The 14,632-nt window shown below is 62.3% G+C and overlaps 3 protein-coding genes across 5 annotated transcripts; 2 read left to right on the top strand and 1 right to left on the bottom strand.

Annotated features, from left to right (window-relative positions):
- Positions 1-216: 216 nt before the first annotated feature.
- On the top strand, positions 217-1,397 carry EIF1 (eukaryotic translation initiation factor 1). Its single transcript, XM_032091674.1, has 4 exons — positions 217-370; positions 699-862; positions 950-1,051; positions 1,181-1,397. The coding sequence occupies exons 1-4, from the start codon at positions 340-342 to the stop codon at positions 1,223-1,225; spliced, it is 342 nt and encodes a 113-aa protein (XP_031947565.1). The 5' UTR covers positions 217-339; the 3' UTR covers positions 1,226-1,397.
- Positions 1,398-1,856: 459 nt separating this feature from the next.
- LOC116435366 (gastrin/cholecystokinin-like peptide) lies at positions 1,857-6,175 on the top strand. 3 transcript variants are annotated; one of them, XM_032091672.1, is made up of 3 exons: positions 1,857-5,158; positions 5,673-5,884; positions 5,969-6,175. In XM_032091672.1, exons 2-3 carry the CDS (start codon positions 5,686-5,688, stop codon positions 6,091-6,093), a joined length of 324 nt encoding a protein of 107 aa, XP_031947563.1. In that variant the 5' UTR covers positions 1,857-5,158; positions 5,673-5,685; the 3' UTR covers positions 6,094-6,175. The 3 variants fall into 3 exon arrangements, with proteins under 3 accessions (XP_031947563.1, XP_031947564.1, XP_031947561.1); XM_032091673.1 differs by having other exon boundaries at positions 5,684-5,884; XM_032091670.1 differs by having other exon boundaries at positions 1,857-5,884.
- A 145-nt stretch (positions 6,176-6,320) lies between these two features.
- HAP1 (huntingtin associated protein 1) lies at positions 6,321-14,112 on the bottom strand. Its single transcript, XM_032134397.1, is given in 18 exon segments — positions 6,321-7,344; positions 8,107-8,209; positions 8,649-8,867; positions 8,954-9,270; positions 9,474-9,641; positions 9,720-9,787; positions 9,864-10,001; positions 10,097-10,171; positions 10,246-10,376; positions 10,487-10,565; positions 10,700-10,808; positions 11,078-11,178; positions 11,277-11,393; positions 11,505-11,581; positions 13,442-13,579; positions 13,582-13,669; positions 13,671-13,724; positions 13,726-14,112. Coding segments are annotated over 18 exon segments (2,664 nt in total). The 5' UTR covers positions 14,011-14,112; the 3' UTR covers positions 6,321-6,947.
- Positions 14,113-14,632: the final 520 nt, after the last annotated feature.

Consider the following 14,632-nt stretch of genomic DNA (forward strand, 5'->3'; position numbering starts at 1 on the left):
GCTCCGGCCCAGGCCCCGCACTGCGCACGCGCCACCCCGCGCGCCGCCGGGCCCCCCTTCCGCGCATGCGCCCCGCTCCCCCAGCACCCGCCGGGGCGCGGCAGCGTTCGCCCAATGCGTCCTGACGCCCCCGCGCGGCGGCCAATCACAGCTCCCGTTGGCCGTGCGTGATGACGTCACGAGAGGGCGGTATATAAGCCGTCGGCGGCAGTCCCGCCCCCCTGACAGCGCCTCGAGCCGCCGCCGCGAGAGCATCCTCCGCCCAGAGCCGCTCCCGCCGCCAGAGCCTCCCCCGTCGCCGCCGCCGCCGCCTCCGCCGAGGGAAGGGAAGCGTATCGTATGTCCGCTATCCAGAACCTCCAGCCCTTCGGTGAGGCCCTTTGTGCGGTGGGGCCGGGGGAGCGCGCGGGCCCCGCCCCGGTCCCGCCCCGTGGCGCAGTTACTATTCCGGGCCCGGTTGCGTCAGCCACGGAAGGGGGGGGGGGGGGGTGGGCGGGGCCCAAGCGTGACGGGCGGGCGCGGCGGCCAATGGGGTGGGGTGGGGGCGGTGCCCGCGCGGGACGAGCAGGCGCCTGGGGGCGGGACCGAGGCGTGACGGACGGGCGCGGCGGCCAATGGGGCGTGTCCTGCGCGTGACGGGCGGGCGCGGCAGCCAATGGCCTGGCGGCGGGGGCGGGGCCTGACGGCGCTCCCCGCAGACCCCTTTGCGGATGCAAGTAAGGGTGATGACCTGCTCCCGGCCGGCACTGAGGACTACATCCATATAAGGATCCAGCAGCGCAACGGCAGAAAGACCCTCACCACAGTCCAGGGCATCGCGGATGACTACGATAAAAAGAAACTGGTGAAGGCCTTCAAGAAGGTAGGGCTTCGGGCCTGGGAGGGCAGCAGCCACGCCCAGCAGGGATGTTTATATGGTGCTAAGGAGGTTTTTGTGTCTTTGCTGCAGAAATTTGCCTGCAATGGTACTGTAATTGAGCACCCCGAGTATGGAGAAGTGATTCAGTTGCAGGGTGACCAGCGCAAGAACATCTGCCAGTTCCTCGTGGAGGTAGGACACCTTTGGCCTGCTGGTCACTAAAATAAACATGGGTTTTTTAACACGGGTCCCTGGGTGTGGGCGGCGTTCAGATGCACAGAGGCGTCACTCCATGCTGTGAATGCATTTTCTGTCTTGCAGATTGGACTGGCTAAAGACGACCAGCTGAAAGTCCACGGGTTTTGAGTGCCTGTGGGCCACTGGAGCTTTATGCAAGATTTCCTTACCATGAAATTCCCACCTGTCCCTTGTCATAAGTTTAAAACCAGCCGGTTTGTGTAATGTAACGATCTTGGGTCCACTCTTGATCTGGACTGTTGTAATTGGTGATGTAATAAACTGACACGAGCCCATGCTATCTCGTCTGGCTGTCCCTCATTTCCCAGAGGTAACGCGGGCGGTGGCACCATCCAGCCTGAAGCCAAAAGTTCCAGCTGTTCCCAGCTAAGCCCAGGGATTCGGCCTGTCCTGATGGCTCCTCAGTCCAGCTGCACTTCCATCCTGACAGAGGGGAATTGTGTCCTGCCTGGTGTGAGGCCCCGTGCCGTGGCACAGGGACGTGGTGCTGTCCTCCTGGGCAGTGCTGGCTCCCAGAGGCAGAGGGATTTGGGGAAGCCTGGCTTGGAAGGAGTGACAGAAGAGTGACCTGGAGGCCAATGGCAACAGTTCAGGTGCTGGTACCTGTGAGCCCTGAGGTACCAGGCACATGAAGGAACGGTCCCATGGCTTATTGTGGCAAGGGCTCGATGTTGGACTAACATAAGGAGCATCGCTGGAGCTGGAGCTGCAGAGCCTTGTGTCAGTAGCACTGCTGCCTCGCACCCTGTGCAGTAACATGGCTTTGGTTTCATTTCTAATGTTTTGTTGTAATGTATTTGAAGTCTTATTTAAATAAAACTGGTTTTCAAAAGCCTGTGCGTGGTGGGTTCCATTGCTCCCAGCAGCCAAAGCACCTTCCCCTCTTGCCATCTGTGCTGTGGCCTCAGTGCTTAGGGGCCCGGTGCAATTCCCTGCTCTGGGGGCTCCTTGGGGCCCTGGGGGTTGTTCCCCTCTCTGGCCCAGTGCAGAAAGAGGAAGCTGAAATCTCTTTGCTCAGTGTTTGCTGCTCCTGCCTGGAGCTGAGGGAAAGCCGAGGAGTGGGTGGGTGCTGAGTCAGTCCCTGCCCTGGCTCTGTAACCCTCGAACAGGCCCCTGTGCTGGTTGTGTTCCTGTAAGTCCCGGGGTCAGCACTTCTGCTTCCCGAACACTGCTCTGGGGAGGAGGGGGAGGCGCTGCCACCCGGGTCAGGCTCTGCCACAGGTCAGGGGCTGAGTGCCCTCTTTACTTTCTGAGCTCAAGCTCAACAAGCAAGAAGGAAATCTCAGTAAAATGCACTGGTTGAGGGCAGCAATGGTTCTGGGGGCTGGTGGGTGCCTCCTGCGCAAGAGCAATGTGAAATGCACTGAAATGCCTAAGAGTGCACAGGAAATCACTGGGTTTCCCTCCCACTTCCCCCAGCCCATCTGTCCTGCAGCGGGGAGGGCTCGAGTGTCCTGGGAGGCTGCTCCCACCCTGGTCACCTGCTCCTGGCAGCCCTCAGAGCAGGTCACGGCTCTTCATCCCCTGCCACAATGACACCCGTCTCCCACGTGCTGCTCGGGAGCACCGAGTTCACTTTCCCGGGAGACTTTGCTCTTGGAAACCAAATTGCTGCAATTACGCAAAGCAGCTTCGAGTGCACGGAGGAGGCAGGTGACCTCCAGCCCTGCCCATACCTGTGAGTGACCTCCAGCCCTGCCCATACCTGTGAGTGACCTCCAGCCCTGTCTGTGCCTGGAAGTGACCTCCAGCCCTGCCTCCACCTGGAAGTGACCTCCAGCCCTGCCCATACCTGTAAGTGACCTCCAGCCCTGTCTGTGCCTGGAAGTGATCTCCAGCCTGCCCATATCTTGGGGAGCAGGTGCTGGCAGTGCCAAGGCCGGCACTCACACCAGGGGGTGTTTGTGCCCACAACCTGACGCAGCCCAATCTGCTCTGCTCTGCTGCTGCTGTGCCAAGAATTCTCGTGCCCCCCGTGTTGGAGCACATCCAGCCCGGATTTCTCCCTGCTGGCTTTGCCAAGCTGCCCACAGATTTGGCGGCTGCCAGGACAGCTAGCCCCAGCCAGGCAGGAGTGAGGGGTGCTTGGTCCATCCTCCAGCTTGACCTTTGTCCACCCATAGAAGGACCCAGCCCGAGTGCCCACGGGCCCGGTGGCAAACCTGCGTCAAGGCAATGCCAAACCCGTGGCCCTGGAGGGAGCGGCCGCTGTGTCCCCATCACTCTGATGACTCATTTGGTCCAGATTGAGCCATTAAAACCCAGAAATTGGAAAACAATTTGTTTGTTCCTTGTGCAGTGCACTCGGTGGAGCGAGCAATCGATGGCCGCAGGGTGCCGGGCACCGCTGCCTTCCAGCCATCCAAAGCCCATTTGTTTCGGGGCTGTTTGAGGAGCACCGACACGGCTCGTTGGGAACGCCGTGGGGACACGGGACAGTGACGTGCCCCAGCCCAGGATGTTGTTCACGGCGTTTATTGCAGGAGGGAGACAAATGGTCTCTACAAATACACTGATGGGGGGTCAATACAGGCAGCAGGAACCGTCAATATCGAACGAGGGAGTGGGTGGCGACAGACGAGGATCTTCGGGGGGCTCTGACAGCGAGCAGGGCCCACTCCTTCCACAACACCCCAAAACTTCTCAGGGTGCAGGGAGAGATCCAGAGCTGCAGAATGGGCTGCTCCAGGGCCTGTGTCCTGGTGAGGGGCCTCACACACACACAGACACAGCCCACCAGGTCTGTGCAGCCCCCAAACCCCCGGGGGCACAGAGCCCTTGTGGCACAACACACGTTACAAATGTGTACAAACACCTGGGTGTCGGTGTGTGGGTACATCCATGTGTGTGTGTGTGTGTGTGTACAGACACACAGATACATCTGTGCTCATGTAATACAGGTATGTATACACACACTTGTTTATGCACGTATATACCTGTGTGTTTATATAGATATATACATATATATCTATATTTATATGCGTAGATACGTATGTATGTATATGCATTATGTATAAATGCGTACAGATTTAGATATATGTGTACAAATATACATATATATACATAATCCCAGAATCATTTAGGTTAGAAAAGACCTCCAAAAATGCATATATGTATGGATACATATATATAGAAAGAGATATGTCATGGTATTCCTTATGCATCCATCTCACTGCACACACCCTTCATCACTCCATGACATACAATTACCCCATGCAGTCGTCATCTGTATAAACACACACGTGCACACGTGTGTCCATGCCTGTAGCTGTATATCTGTGCCCACGTGTACCTGTTTACATAGATGCATAAGCCATGTTATCTATTAGAAATGCATACATTATATATTATCTGTATTTTGTGCTGTATAGAATGTTATATATTATACTGTATTATTTATCCATTTATATATTCATATATATACACACCATTGCAGTGTATTATACTGCATAGTTGCTGTCTATTAAATAAATATAATAATAATAATAGTGTCATATAATTATAGTATCATATAATAGCAGTGCCCACCTAAATAAGTACCTGCACTAGTGTATGTGTGTAGGTATCACTGGGGCTCTAACTGTGCATGTGGATGTGGGGGTGCCAGGGGCGGGTGCCTGTGAGTGTTCAGCTGCTCGCAGAGCTGGCCTGGTCTGTACAAACGTGCAGCCAAGGCACCGTGCCCTGGTAGCTGCACCTGGGTTTGTGTTCACGTATGTCCATAGACAGGCAGACCTGTGTGCATGTGTAGCTAGGAATGTATATGGACACGTGTGTCCCTACGTATGTGTGCATATGGATACGACTCTGTCAAGCTGTGTGTCTGTGTGGTGTGTGTGTCTGTGTGTCTGGGAGCACACACAGCTGCCCGAGGGCCCCCCCAGGGGTGGGTGGATGTGTGTGGAGCCGCCCTGGGGTGTGGCAGCCCCGGCAGCGCCTTTAAAAGCGGGACTGAGCTGGGGTGATGTTGGAGAGAGACACCCGCTGAGACACCCACCAGGACACCCACCGGGACACCCTGCTGAGCCCCAGAACCCACACGTGAGTCTCACAGGGCTCTGGCACTGTCCAGAGGTGACTTGGGAACCAGCTGGGAGACAGAGATGGAGAAAACTTGAGGAACAGATGGGAGGGACAGAGCAACTTGGAGACCCACTGGGAGGGACAGAGGGGATCTGGGGCCTCGCCATGCTCTGGGGATGAGAACCCTGCTCCCCAGCTGTTGGAGTTCAAGGAGGATCTGGATGATGCTCTTAGCCACGTGCTTTAGTTTTCAGTATCCTTGCAAGGAGCGAGGAGTGGGACGCGATCCTTACGGATCCCTCTGCCTTGACTCCGATTCCAGGGGAATTGGGGACCAGCCAGGAGAGAGGGATGGAGAAGACTTGGGGAGGAGATGGAAGGAATGGAGGAGACTTGGGGACCCAAAGGGAGGGACAGAGGGGACTGTGAACTGGCCATGGCCTGAGGCTGAGTGCCCAGGCCACCCTCAGCGCAGGCTGAGCATGTCCCCGTTCGGGGGCTGCAGCTCCCCCGCTTCCCCAGCCCTGTTCAGTCTCTCCCCAGCCATGAAGGTGATGCTGTGCCTCGGCCTCCTCCTCGCCCTCGCAGTGACCACCTGCCAGTGCCGGCCAGCGGCAGCGGCGCCAGGCACCAGGGGGGACCCCCAGCAGCCCCCCCCCAGCCTGGTCCGGCGGGACTGGCCCCAGTACCTGTCCCAGGAGCAGCAGCACCTCTTGTCCCAGTTCCTGCCCCACATCCTCACAGGTACTGGGAGCTCAGGGTGGGCAGCCCTCGGGGGGCACAGCCCGGCCCCTGTGCCAGCTCTAACTGCTGCCTTTACCCTGGCAGAGCTGAACAACAACAAGGCCTTTGTGCATGAGGACAAGGGGATTGAGGCTTTGCACGACCACTACTACCCCGACTGGATGGACTTTGGCCGCCGCAGTGCTGAGGACGAGGCCGGTGCTGCGTAGCCGCTGGGCTGGCCTGGCCCCACAGAGCACCCGCACACTCAGTGCATGTCCTTTACCACAATAAAACTCTGGCACTATGGCCTCTGCACTCCGGGCTGTGCTGGGGAGAGCCTGGGAGGGTGGGCAGCAGGGATTTGCCCCCAGCCCCACAGGGATGCACAGGGCAGAGACCGAGCTGCTCACAGCAGCAAACACAGAACGTGGCAGGAGACGCAGCACACACGAGCTGCTCTGTAAATTCACATTTATTTTCCAGGGGATGGGGCACAGCTTGGAGGGAGGGACACAGCTGGGGGGAGCAACAGCTGCGCCCCCAGAAACATCCCAAGCTGTGGGTACTGCTACTATTGCTACTCAGTGGGCAGGAAAGAGTTAAAACACCATTCCCCTAAAAAGCCAGTCCAGTCCAGGTGCTGGCCAGGGGCCCAGCCAGGGTGCAGGGGTCTTGCCCTGGCCCCAGCGGGTTGCCCCAGGACCCACCCAAGCCCAGACTGAGCGTTGCCCTTCGCTGCAGCATCTGGACAGCCCCAAAGGGCCAAGCTGCCCCTCGCTCCACAGCCAGGCTCAGCAGAAGCAGGAACAGTTTTTATTGCCAGAAACTGGCTCCTGTGAAGGGTCCATACTCCCCAGCAGGGACGGGGTCAGGCAGCACCCCCTGTACCCCCCATCCATGGGGAGCAGTGCCGGGTTCTGTCCTTGCAGCCAGAGCAAAGCTCCCCATGCTGGTGCCAGGAGTGCTGACAGATTTGGGGCAGCACCAGCAGCTGAAGCTTGTCCTGTCTCCATTCCCCCATGGATGGGTGAGGAAGAGGATGTGTCTCACCCTGAGCCTGGGGGTCTCTTCTCCAGCAGCTTCACTTCCGGCTGCCCTGGGCCCCTCTGAGCCCTGGCCGGGTGTAGGACGTCTCCCCTCTGGCCACCACCTTGTCCAGCCCCAGGCGCTGCAACTTCTCCACCAGGTTCCAGCTGAAGATGCTGCTCCTGGGTGCGGGTCCATCCTGACCCCTGGGCACAGGGGAGGGATGGGGCTCAGAATTCTGAGGGTCCTGGGAGTGGAGTGAGGGGGCCAACCATGATCCAGTCCTGGGTGCCAAGTGGGAATCTCGCCCCAGCAAGAGCCTGAAGAGTCCCATGGGGGTGCTCGGGGGTCCAGGGCCAAGCGCCAGTGTGGGGGGAGTCTGTTCTGGTGAGGGGCTGCCGAGGCTCAGCCCCTCAAAGGGCCCACAAGAAGGCACGACGGCATGATACAGACTGGAGGAGAAGAGAGAGCAGAAGTGGGGATCAGTTGGGGGACCCTGTCCTGGGGGATGTTGCTGAAGAGGCCAGGCGTGGCTGCGGGCAGAGCAGGACCCGCTTTTCCTCCTTCACCTAACGAGCCGTGGGCTACAGGAGCCTCCCACGCTGCAAACTGCTCAAGCAAAGCTCACAGGGGAGTGCTGGGGGCTGCTCCTCAGCAGCCAGGAGAGATTGGGACACAGCCACTGCTCCACAAGCATTTCCAGACACCAGGGTTTTGTCTAACAGTGAACTCCAGCTCATGCCAACCCCCAGCGAGCCTTGGGGGGGCTCATTAGGGCTAATCACCGGTGCTCATTAATGAACGGACAGCCCAGCAACCGGCTGGGAAAAGCTCCTGGCTGCTGCCCAAGTGTGGAGGAAGGAAAGCTGTGTCTGTTCCCCAGAGTGCCAGGAGCACTCGCTGCTCCGTGCCCGGGGTGCTGCCCCTCCGGGCGAGCCCACCCGAGGAAGGCTCTCCATCCATCAGGGTGCTGCAGTGCAGAGGAGGGGGGCTGATCCCAGCCCCGGGCACACAGACACCCCAGCAGCCAGATTTGGGGATGTTTCTTAATGCTGGCATCTCTCAGAGCATCAGGGGCTGCAGGCGGCCCCCGGCCTGCCACTTCCTCACGCTGCAGGGAGCCGGGCACGGGGGCGAGGAGGAGAGAGCTCGGGGCGCACAGCGGGGCGGGGGCTGGTGCAGGCAGCGCAGGCGGCGGGGACCACGCGCCTTACCTGGGTGTCACCGTGGTGAGCGCAGTGGTGGGGTGGAGGATGTGGCAGGTGGTGATGGTGAAGGTAGACGGGGTCTGGGGGAGGTTGTTAACAGAGAGGAACACTGGAAGGGACAGGAGACAAGGGGTCAATGGGAAGGGGGGCAGGACACGGGCGGAGAGCAGGCGGGACAGCCAAAGCTGGGCTGGAAGCTCCATGCACAGGGCACAGCTCCAGCAGCAACTGAGGTGTGGTGCCTGCTCAGAGGGGGCAGCGAGCACAGGTGGGACCAGGAGATGCCGTCTGTCCCAGACCTGCCCCTTCCAGCCAGCCGAGGGGCAGCAGGGGCTCGCCAAGGTGATGGCAAGGGCTCATCCCGCCGGGGCTGCCCGAGAACAGCCCTTGCGCAGCTGCAGGCGGAGCAGCCCCGCGGGGACAGCGGGGTGGCAGGGACAGGCTGCTGCAAGAGGGGAGAGCACGGCGGGAGGCGAGGGGCAGCCTCGACTGGAGGACAGGGGCATTGCGGGAGCTGCGTCCCCACGGTCCCCTCACCCCACGCTCACCCCTGGGGCGCTCCTTGGCTTTGGCGGGTGTTGAGGTAGGGAGCAGCTGGAAGGAGCTGGCATCCACATCGTCCTCCTCCAGGTCATTGAGGCTGTACACCTCCTCCAGGTCGATGTCCAGCTGCCTGAAGTCTTTGGTGAGCACCCCGGGCCGGGGCACCAGGATCCCACCCAGGTTGGGCTGTGCCAGCTGCTGCCAGTGGTGGAGTGTCACAGAGCCTGGGGGGGACACAGCCAGGGGGAACTCAGGTGAGGGTGTTGGACCCTCAGAGCACCTGCAGCTCTGCACCCCCTCTGCCCCTCACCTTCCAGTGGCTTCACAATCTGCAGTTTGTCAGGTAAGTAGGTGAGGGAGCCGAGGGAGAAGCTGGAGCCAGCAGTGAGCTCTGAGCCCCCCGAGTAATTGGTGCCAGTGGAGACGATGCTGCCCTCGGGGGTGAGGAAGCCACTGGAGCTCGCCCCATCTCTGAGCCGCCAGAGCTTGCGCTCCCGCTCGGCCTCGAAGAAGGAGCGCTCCTCGGAGACGTGGCTCTGCTGCCGCACCGACAGCCGCTGCACCGCCGCCTCCAGGTCCTGCCGCCCCGGGGCTGCCCGGGAGTCCTCGCTGGCCCCCTCGGCCCTGCTGGAGGGCACAGCGTTAGGCTGCCCGGGGCTGCAGTCCCACACTGCACCTCAGGCTGTGCTGGGCCCCAGCCAGGCCCTGCTCTCCCTGCCCCGGGCTGGTTCCTGCTCCGGTGTGACCAGCAGCTCACCAGCATCCCAGCTCCTGTGCAGGGGCAGCCGCTGTCCCACCCGGCCCCATTTCCCCTCCACCCTGGCACTCACCGGGCACCCTCCGAGCCGGAGCAGTTGGTGTGGGGGGTGCTGGCCCCCCCAGAGTGGGCAGCCGACAACTGCTTGGAGCCTGGAACGTGGTGGGGAGACTCAGAGCAAGACCTGGCTTTGGCTGTCTGGTTCACGGCCTTCACTGTCTCGAAGACGCGCTGGTAGCTCCTGTGGGCAGGAAGCGGGTGGGGGTGAGCCGGACCCTCGTCCCATGGCACAGCAAGAGCCACCGATAACAGCACTCACTTGTAGTCCGAGGAGGAGCTGTCTGTCCTCTTCCTCATCATCCCCTTGATCTCAGCAGCCAGAGAGTCCTGGGGACAGGGGTACGCAGTGTCAGTAGGGGGGAGAGCAGGGGCCCCCACCCTGCCGCCCGGACCCCGCGCTCACCACGGGCAGCAGACTGGCCGCGCTGTAGCGGCTGACGGTGCTGTTGGGCATGCTGCGGCTCCGCAAGCTCTTCACCTCCTCCTGGGCTTCCTGCAGCATCCCGCCGCACTCCGCGTACTTCTCCTGCAGATCCCGCAGCTGCGGGGACACGGGCACAGCCTGAGCACGGCCCCGGGGGTAGCGGGGCAGGACCTCCCACCAGGTCGGACACTCACGGCTTCCCCCGGGCTCACCTCCATCCGGAGCTGCTGCTGCACCTCCTTCGCCGCGGTCAGGTGCTGCTGGAGCTCCTCCACCTCGGAGCCGTACTGCGGACAGGAGCGGCCAGGTCAGGGCGCTGTGCCCGCACCCCCTCCCCCCGGCACGGGCAGGGCACCCTCACCGTGCGACACTTCTGCTGCAGCTCCGCGACCTGCGCCAGGAGCTGGGTGATCTCCTCCTGCTGCCGTGCCGCGTCCTCCGCCCTGTGCGCCAGCTCCTCCGACAGGTGAACGACCTGCTGGCTCGCTTCGGCTGGGGGAGGGCCGGGGTCCGTCACCGCCAGGGCACGGGCCCCAACCCCAGCCCACGCAGCTGGGCAGTGCCTGCCGGGCGGTGCCTGCAGACCCCCGAGCCCTACGTACAAAACTGCTCCACGCAGTCAATCATCAGCTGCTGCTCCTGGTCCTCGTACTGACAGGTCTCCGTGGCGATGTTGGTGGCCTGGGGGAGAGGGTTGGCGGGGCTGAGCATGACAGGCAGGACCTCCCGTCTCCCCCGGGGGCAGCTCGGGTCCCCCCATTGAGAGCAGGGCATAGGTGGGCACTGAGGGGCATCCGTCAGCTGGCTCTGCTCACCTCCATACGGAGCTTCTGGTTCTCCTCCTCCAGGCACTTGAGTTTCTGCTGCAAGGTGTCGTACTGGAAGTACTGCTGCAGGGACAGCGAGGACTCGTGCCTGTGCAGCCTGGGGACAGCAGGGATGGCACTGAGCACCCGCAGTGCGGGAGTGCGGGCAGGATGGGGCTGCCCACCCAGACCCCTGCCCATTCCCCCAGCTCCCAGGCACCTGCAGCAACCAAGCTCTGTGGGGTTGGACCCACAGCCACCAAGGGAGGGAAGGGAGTGTGGCCAGTGCTGCCCTAGGGATGGTGATGGCTCCTGCCCAACACCTCTGCACAACCCACAGGAATAGTTCTGCCCCAGGTGAGTGGCAGGACAAGGGCTCCCACTCACGGTGTGGAGGTGGTGGTGGTGGGCTCGCTCTCCTCCGTTGTGGTGGTGTAGAAGTGGAGAAGGTCGTCCCGCATGGAGACCTCATGGCGCAGCTGCGCAATCTGGAGAGACAAGGTGCTTCAGGACACGGCCCAAGGGGACCACAGCTGCCCCCAGGGGGGCATGCAGGGGGCCAAGACCTGTGCCCAGGAACTGTTACCTCCTCTTTGGCCAGTTCCAGCTGCTCCTCCAGCAGCTCATTGCGCTCGGTCAGGCTCCGGTTCTGCTTCAACAGGGACTGCCCAATGCGTGCTGCTAACTCCAGGTCCCGCTCTTTCTGCAAGGGGCAGGTCTGCCTCAGCTGGGATTCATCCCTTCCCCAGTCCCTACCTACCCCTGTGTCGCCAGGGTCCCACCAGCCCTCACACAGGTGGGATCTTCAGCATACCTCATCCAGCAGGTTGGTGACAGCATCGATGTCGTGGTAAGTCTTCGTGATCCTGACCACCCGCTCAGCGCACAGGACTGGGGGAGAGGGCCAGAAGGTGAACTCCCACACTGCTCAGCACTGTCCCCCCAAGGCTGCTCCAGGCTGGTCTCCAAAATGGACCTTTTCTCTGCTGGGCGTCACCTCGCGCAGGCAGAGGCGGGCAGGGATCCCCACAGCCGTGACATCACCATGGGAAATGAGGGGCTCACACCCAACCCTGCCTGCACCTTGGGGTGGCAAGAAAAATGCTGGGCCCCCTCGCTGCCCCCATGACCTCAGCACAGGCACAGTGCCAGCCCCACTGCAGGACTCACAGGCAGAAAGGAGGGATGGGGAAGGGCAGCAGCAGAGACAGGATCGGAGGTGACATCTCCAGCAGAAAGCAGGCTGGAGCTCCAGTATAAATAGCTGTGGGTGGCACCGTGCCGAGCCGGGCTCACAGGCGGCGTCCCCTCCAATCTGTCCCTAGCCCCCTCCCCCAGATCCCCCCCGAGAAGCCAGCCCTGCCCTAGTTTCTCTCTGGGGGAGGGGATGCTGCAGCCCGCACCCACCCGATGCCCCTCCAGCTGCACAACACAACGATCCACAAAGCAACAGAGGCAGAGGCAGCTGCGGACAGGACGCTGCAGGAACGGGCAGCTGCCCACCACGCCAACACCACCGCGTCAGGCCGGGCCCCAGCTACAGCTCTGCCTCCCCCCGCTGCTCTCTGGGCCTCTGGCAGGCAAAGGAGGTGCAAGGATGGAGACGTCGGTCCCCGCGGTACGGATCCTGCCAACTGCGCCCGCAGGAGCTGCCAGGCAGCGCCGGGCACGCACCCAGACGGCGGCGCTGGAGCCGTGCGGTGCGAGGGAGCCGCGAGCAGGCGCAAAGCCCCGAGCCCTGCCCGCACCCCAGAGCCTGCTTACAGCCCGGGACCTGCTGTACCCCGCACCCTGCCCACACCACACAGCACTCACGATGCTCTTTCTGATGCTCTGCTGCCCCGAGGATGTGTGCCTCAGTTTCCCCTGGCAGAGCAGCGCTGGCTGTGCTCAGGGCCCCCCACCCGCGTCCCCAGTCACAGCCACCCCCCAGTCGTGCATACGAAGTGGGTTAACGGGGAAGCTCAGCCACACAAATCCCATTAGGCCTCCCCAGCTGGGGTTGTGTAATGGTGAGTGTGTTGTCATGGCAATGCCCCCACTCGCCACCCCGGTCCCGTCCACTCCTCACTGCCCCGGGTGCTCCCCCACACCCCAGAAGGCACGTACCCCAAACACGTCCATGGGAAAAAGAACCAATCCCAGCCTCACCCCCCTCCCTGCACCCCGACAGGACCCGCTCTCCGCGGGGGTCCCCAACTGCACCTCGTCAGGCCCCTGAGCCATTAATTGGAAATAATTAGAGCATGAGCATCGTTACGGTTGGAGCGAGCGGCTGGCCCTGGGAGACGAGCCTGCAGCGCTGGCAAACATGTAAACATCCATCTGCGGGCCCGATCCGGCGGTGCGGGAGGGGAGGACCCCATTCCCACGGGGGGAGGGACGCCCTTCCCCACGGGCACACGCAGACCTGGCAGGGCCCCTCGCCCCGTCCCTCCGTCCTCTCCCCCCCACTCCCGGTGGGGGGACAGGTTCCCTTAGGGTCGGGGTGATCCTGGGGGTCCCCAAGGGACCGGGCGGCGGCAACCCCGGGCCAGAGAGCGGCGAGGGAGACCGGGGTTGCGGGAACGTACAGGTGGGAAACAGACGGCACCTGCCGAGGGAAGACCCTGCCCTGACCGCTCCGGACCAGCCCCGGCCCCGGCGAGACCCCGGCCCTGACCGCTCCGGACCAGCCCGGGGGAGCCCAGCACTGCTGCAGCCGCATCCCGATCCCCATCCCCGGGGCGGGACCACCCGGGCCGCCCTCACCTTCCTCCAGCTCCCTGGCGATGGGGTCCGCGCCGCCGCCGCGCTCCGCGTTCCCGTTCAACTCATCGTAGGCGGCGGGGCTGCTCCAGATCTCCATCGTGCCGAGCCCACCCAGCCGTGCCCAGCCCAGCCCCGCCGAGCGGAGCCGCTACGGCCGTTCCCTCCCCTATTTATAGGATCGCCCCGTCCCCGCGCACCTGCCCGGCGCATCCCCCAGCGGCGAGGCCGGGGCTGGGGCCGGGACGGGGGCGGGGTCGGACGGGAGCGGAGCGGGGGAGATGCGGGGATCGGGGGATGCCAGAGGCTGTCCAGGAGTGCCCGTTCCCCCCTCTTTCCCGGGTCGCCCCAGGGACACGGTCCCCATCAGGCACCCTAGGACCAGGCTCCTTATTGGGGCATGCACCAGGACAATTCTGCTCAGCCCAGGGGGGCTGGTGCAGGTGGGCTCTGTGTCCCACCTCTTCTCCCAACTCACAGCCCGGGGAGTCTGGGCACACGGGCCCCCATGGGTGGTGATGACTGCTGAGGGGACACTGGGGGTCCCTGAGCAGCAGCTCTGCAGGGTTCATGCTATGGGTCTTGCACAGCCAGCGGCTTCTGACCCTTGGGAAGGACAGGGAGAGGTTTTGAGCCCTTCACACAAAGTCATGACCGTGGAGGGCTGGGGTCCCTGTGAGGGTCAGGGTACATTTTTCTGGCCAGCCCTGCTCTGCCACCCCAGGCCTGGTCCCCCCATCATCACCCACATCACAAACCCTGCACCTGCAGTACCAGTGCTGGGACCTGCCAGGTCCCTGAACAGGGAAAGGGTTTTTCCATCCCACTCCAGTCTTTCCATTCACCACCCCTGGCTCAAAGCATGGGCTGGCATGAGCCTGGTCCCCTCCATGCCCCACTCAGGATGCCCCACACTCCCTGGCTGGGACCCTCTTGTCCCCGCAGCCACACTGATGCAGAAGCAGCACAGTAGCAGGAAAACTGAATAAATCATGGTGCTGAATTATGGAGGAGCTGGCAGGCACGTAGCACAAGCCACGTGGGTATGATGCTGGTAATGCCAGCATACTCCATCCTCATCACCTGCCCCAATGCCCTTCCTTGTTAGCACCCAAATAATCCGTGAATGGGTGCAGCTGAAGCTGCCTCTCACCATCCCACATCTTTGCCTCCTTGACCCCTACCTATTGAGAT

This window comes from Corvus moneduloides, chromosome 26 (genome assembly GCF_009650955.1).
Source record: "Corvus moneduloides isolate bCorMon1 chromosome 26, bCorMon1.pri, whole genome shotgun sequence".
Taxonomy (NCBI): domain Eukaryota; kingdom Metazoa; phylum Chordata; class Aves; order Passeriformes; family Corvidae; genus Corvus; species Corvus moneduloides.

Bases quoted from the DNA above. Each gene is read 5' to 3' on its own strand.
- EIF1 (XM_032091674.1), top strand. From the start codon at position 340: ATGTCCGCTATCCAGAACCTCCAGCCCTTCG. The intron at 371-698 runs GTGAGGCCCTTT...CGCTCCCCGCAG, and splicing joins CCAGAACCTCCAGCCCTTCG to ACCCCTTTGCGGATGCAAGT. The intron at 1,052-1,180 runs GTAGGACACCTT...TCTGTCTTGCAG, and splicing joins TCTGCCAGTTCCTCGTGGAG to ATTGGACTGGCTAAAGACGA.
- LOC116435366 (XM_032091670.1), top strand. From the start codon at position 5,317: ATGAGAACCCTGCTCCCCAGCTGTTGGAGTTCAAGGAGGATCTGGATG. The intron at 5,885-5,968 runs GTACTGGGAGCT...TTACCCTGGCAG, and splicing joins CCTGCCCCACATCCTCACAG to AGCTGAACAACAACAAGGCC.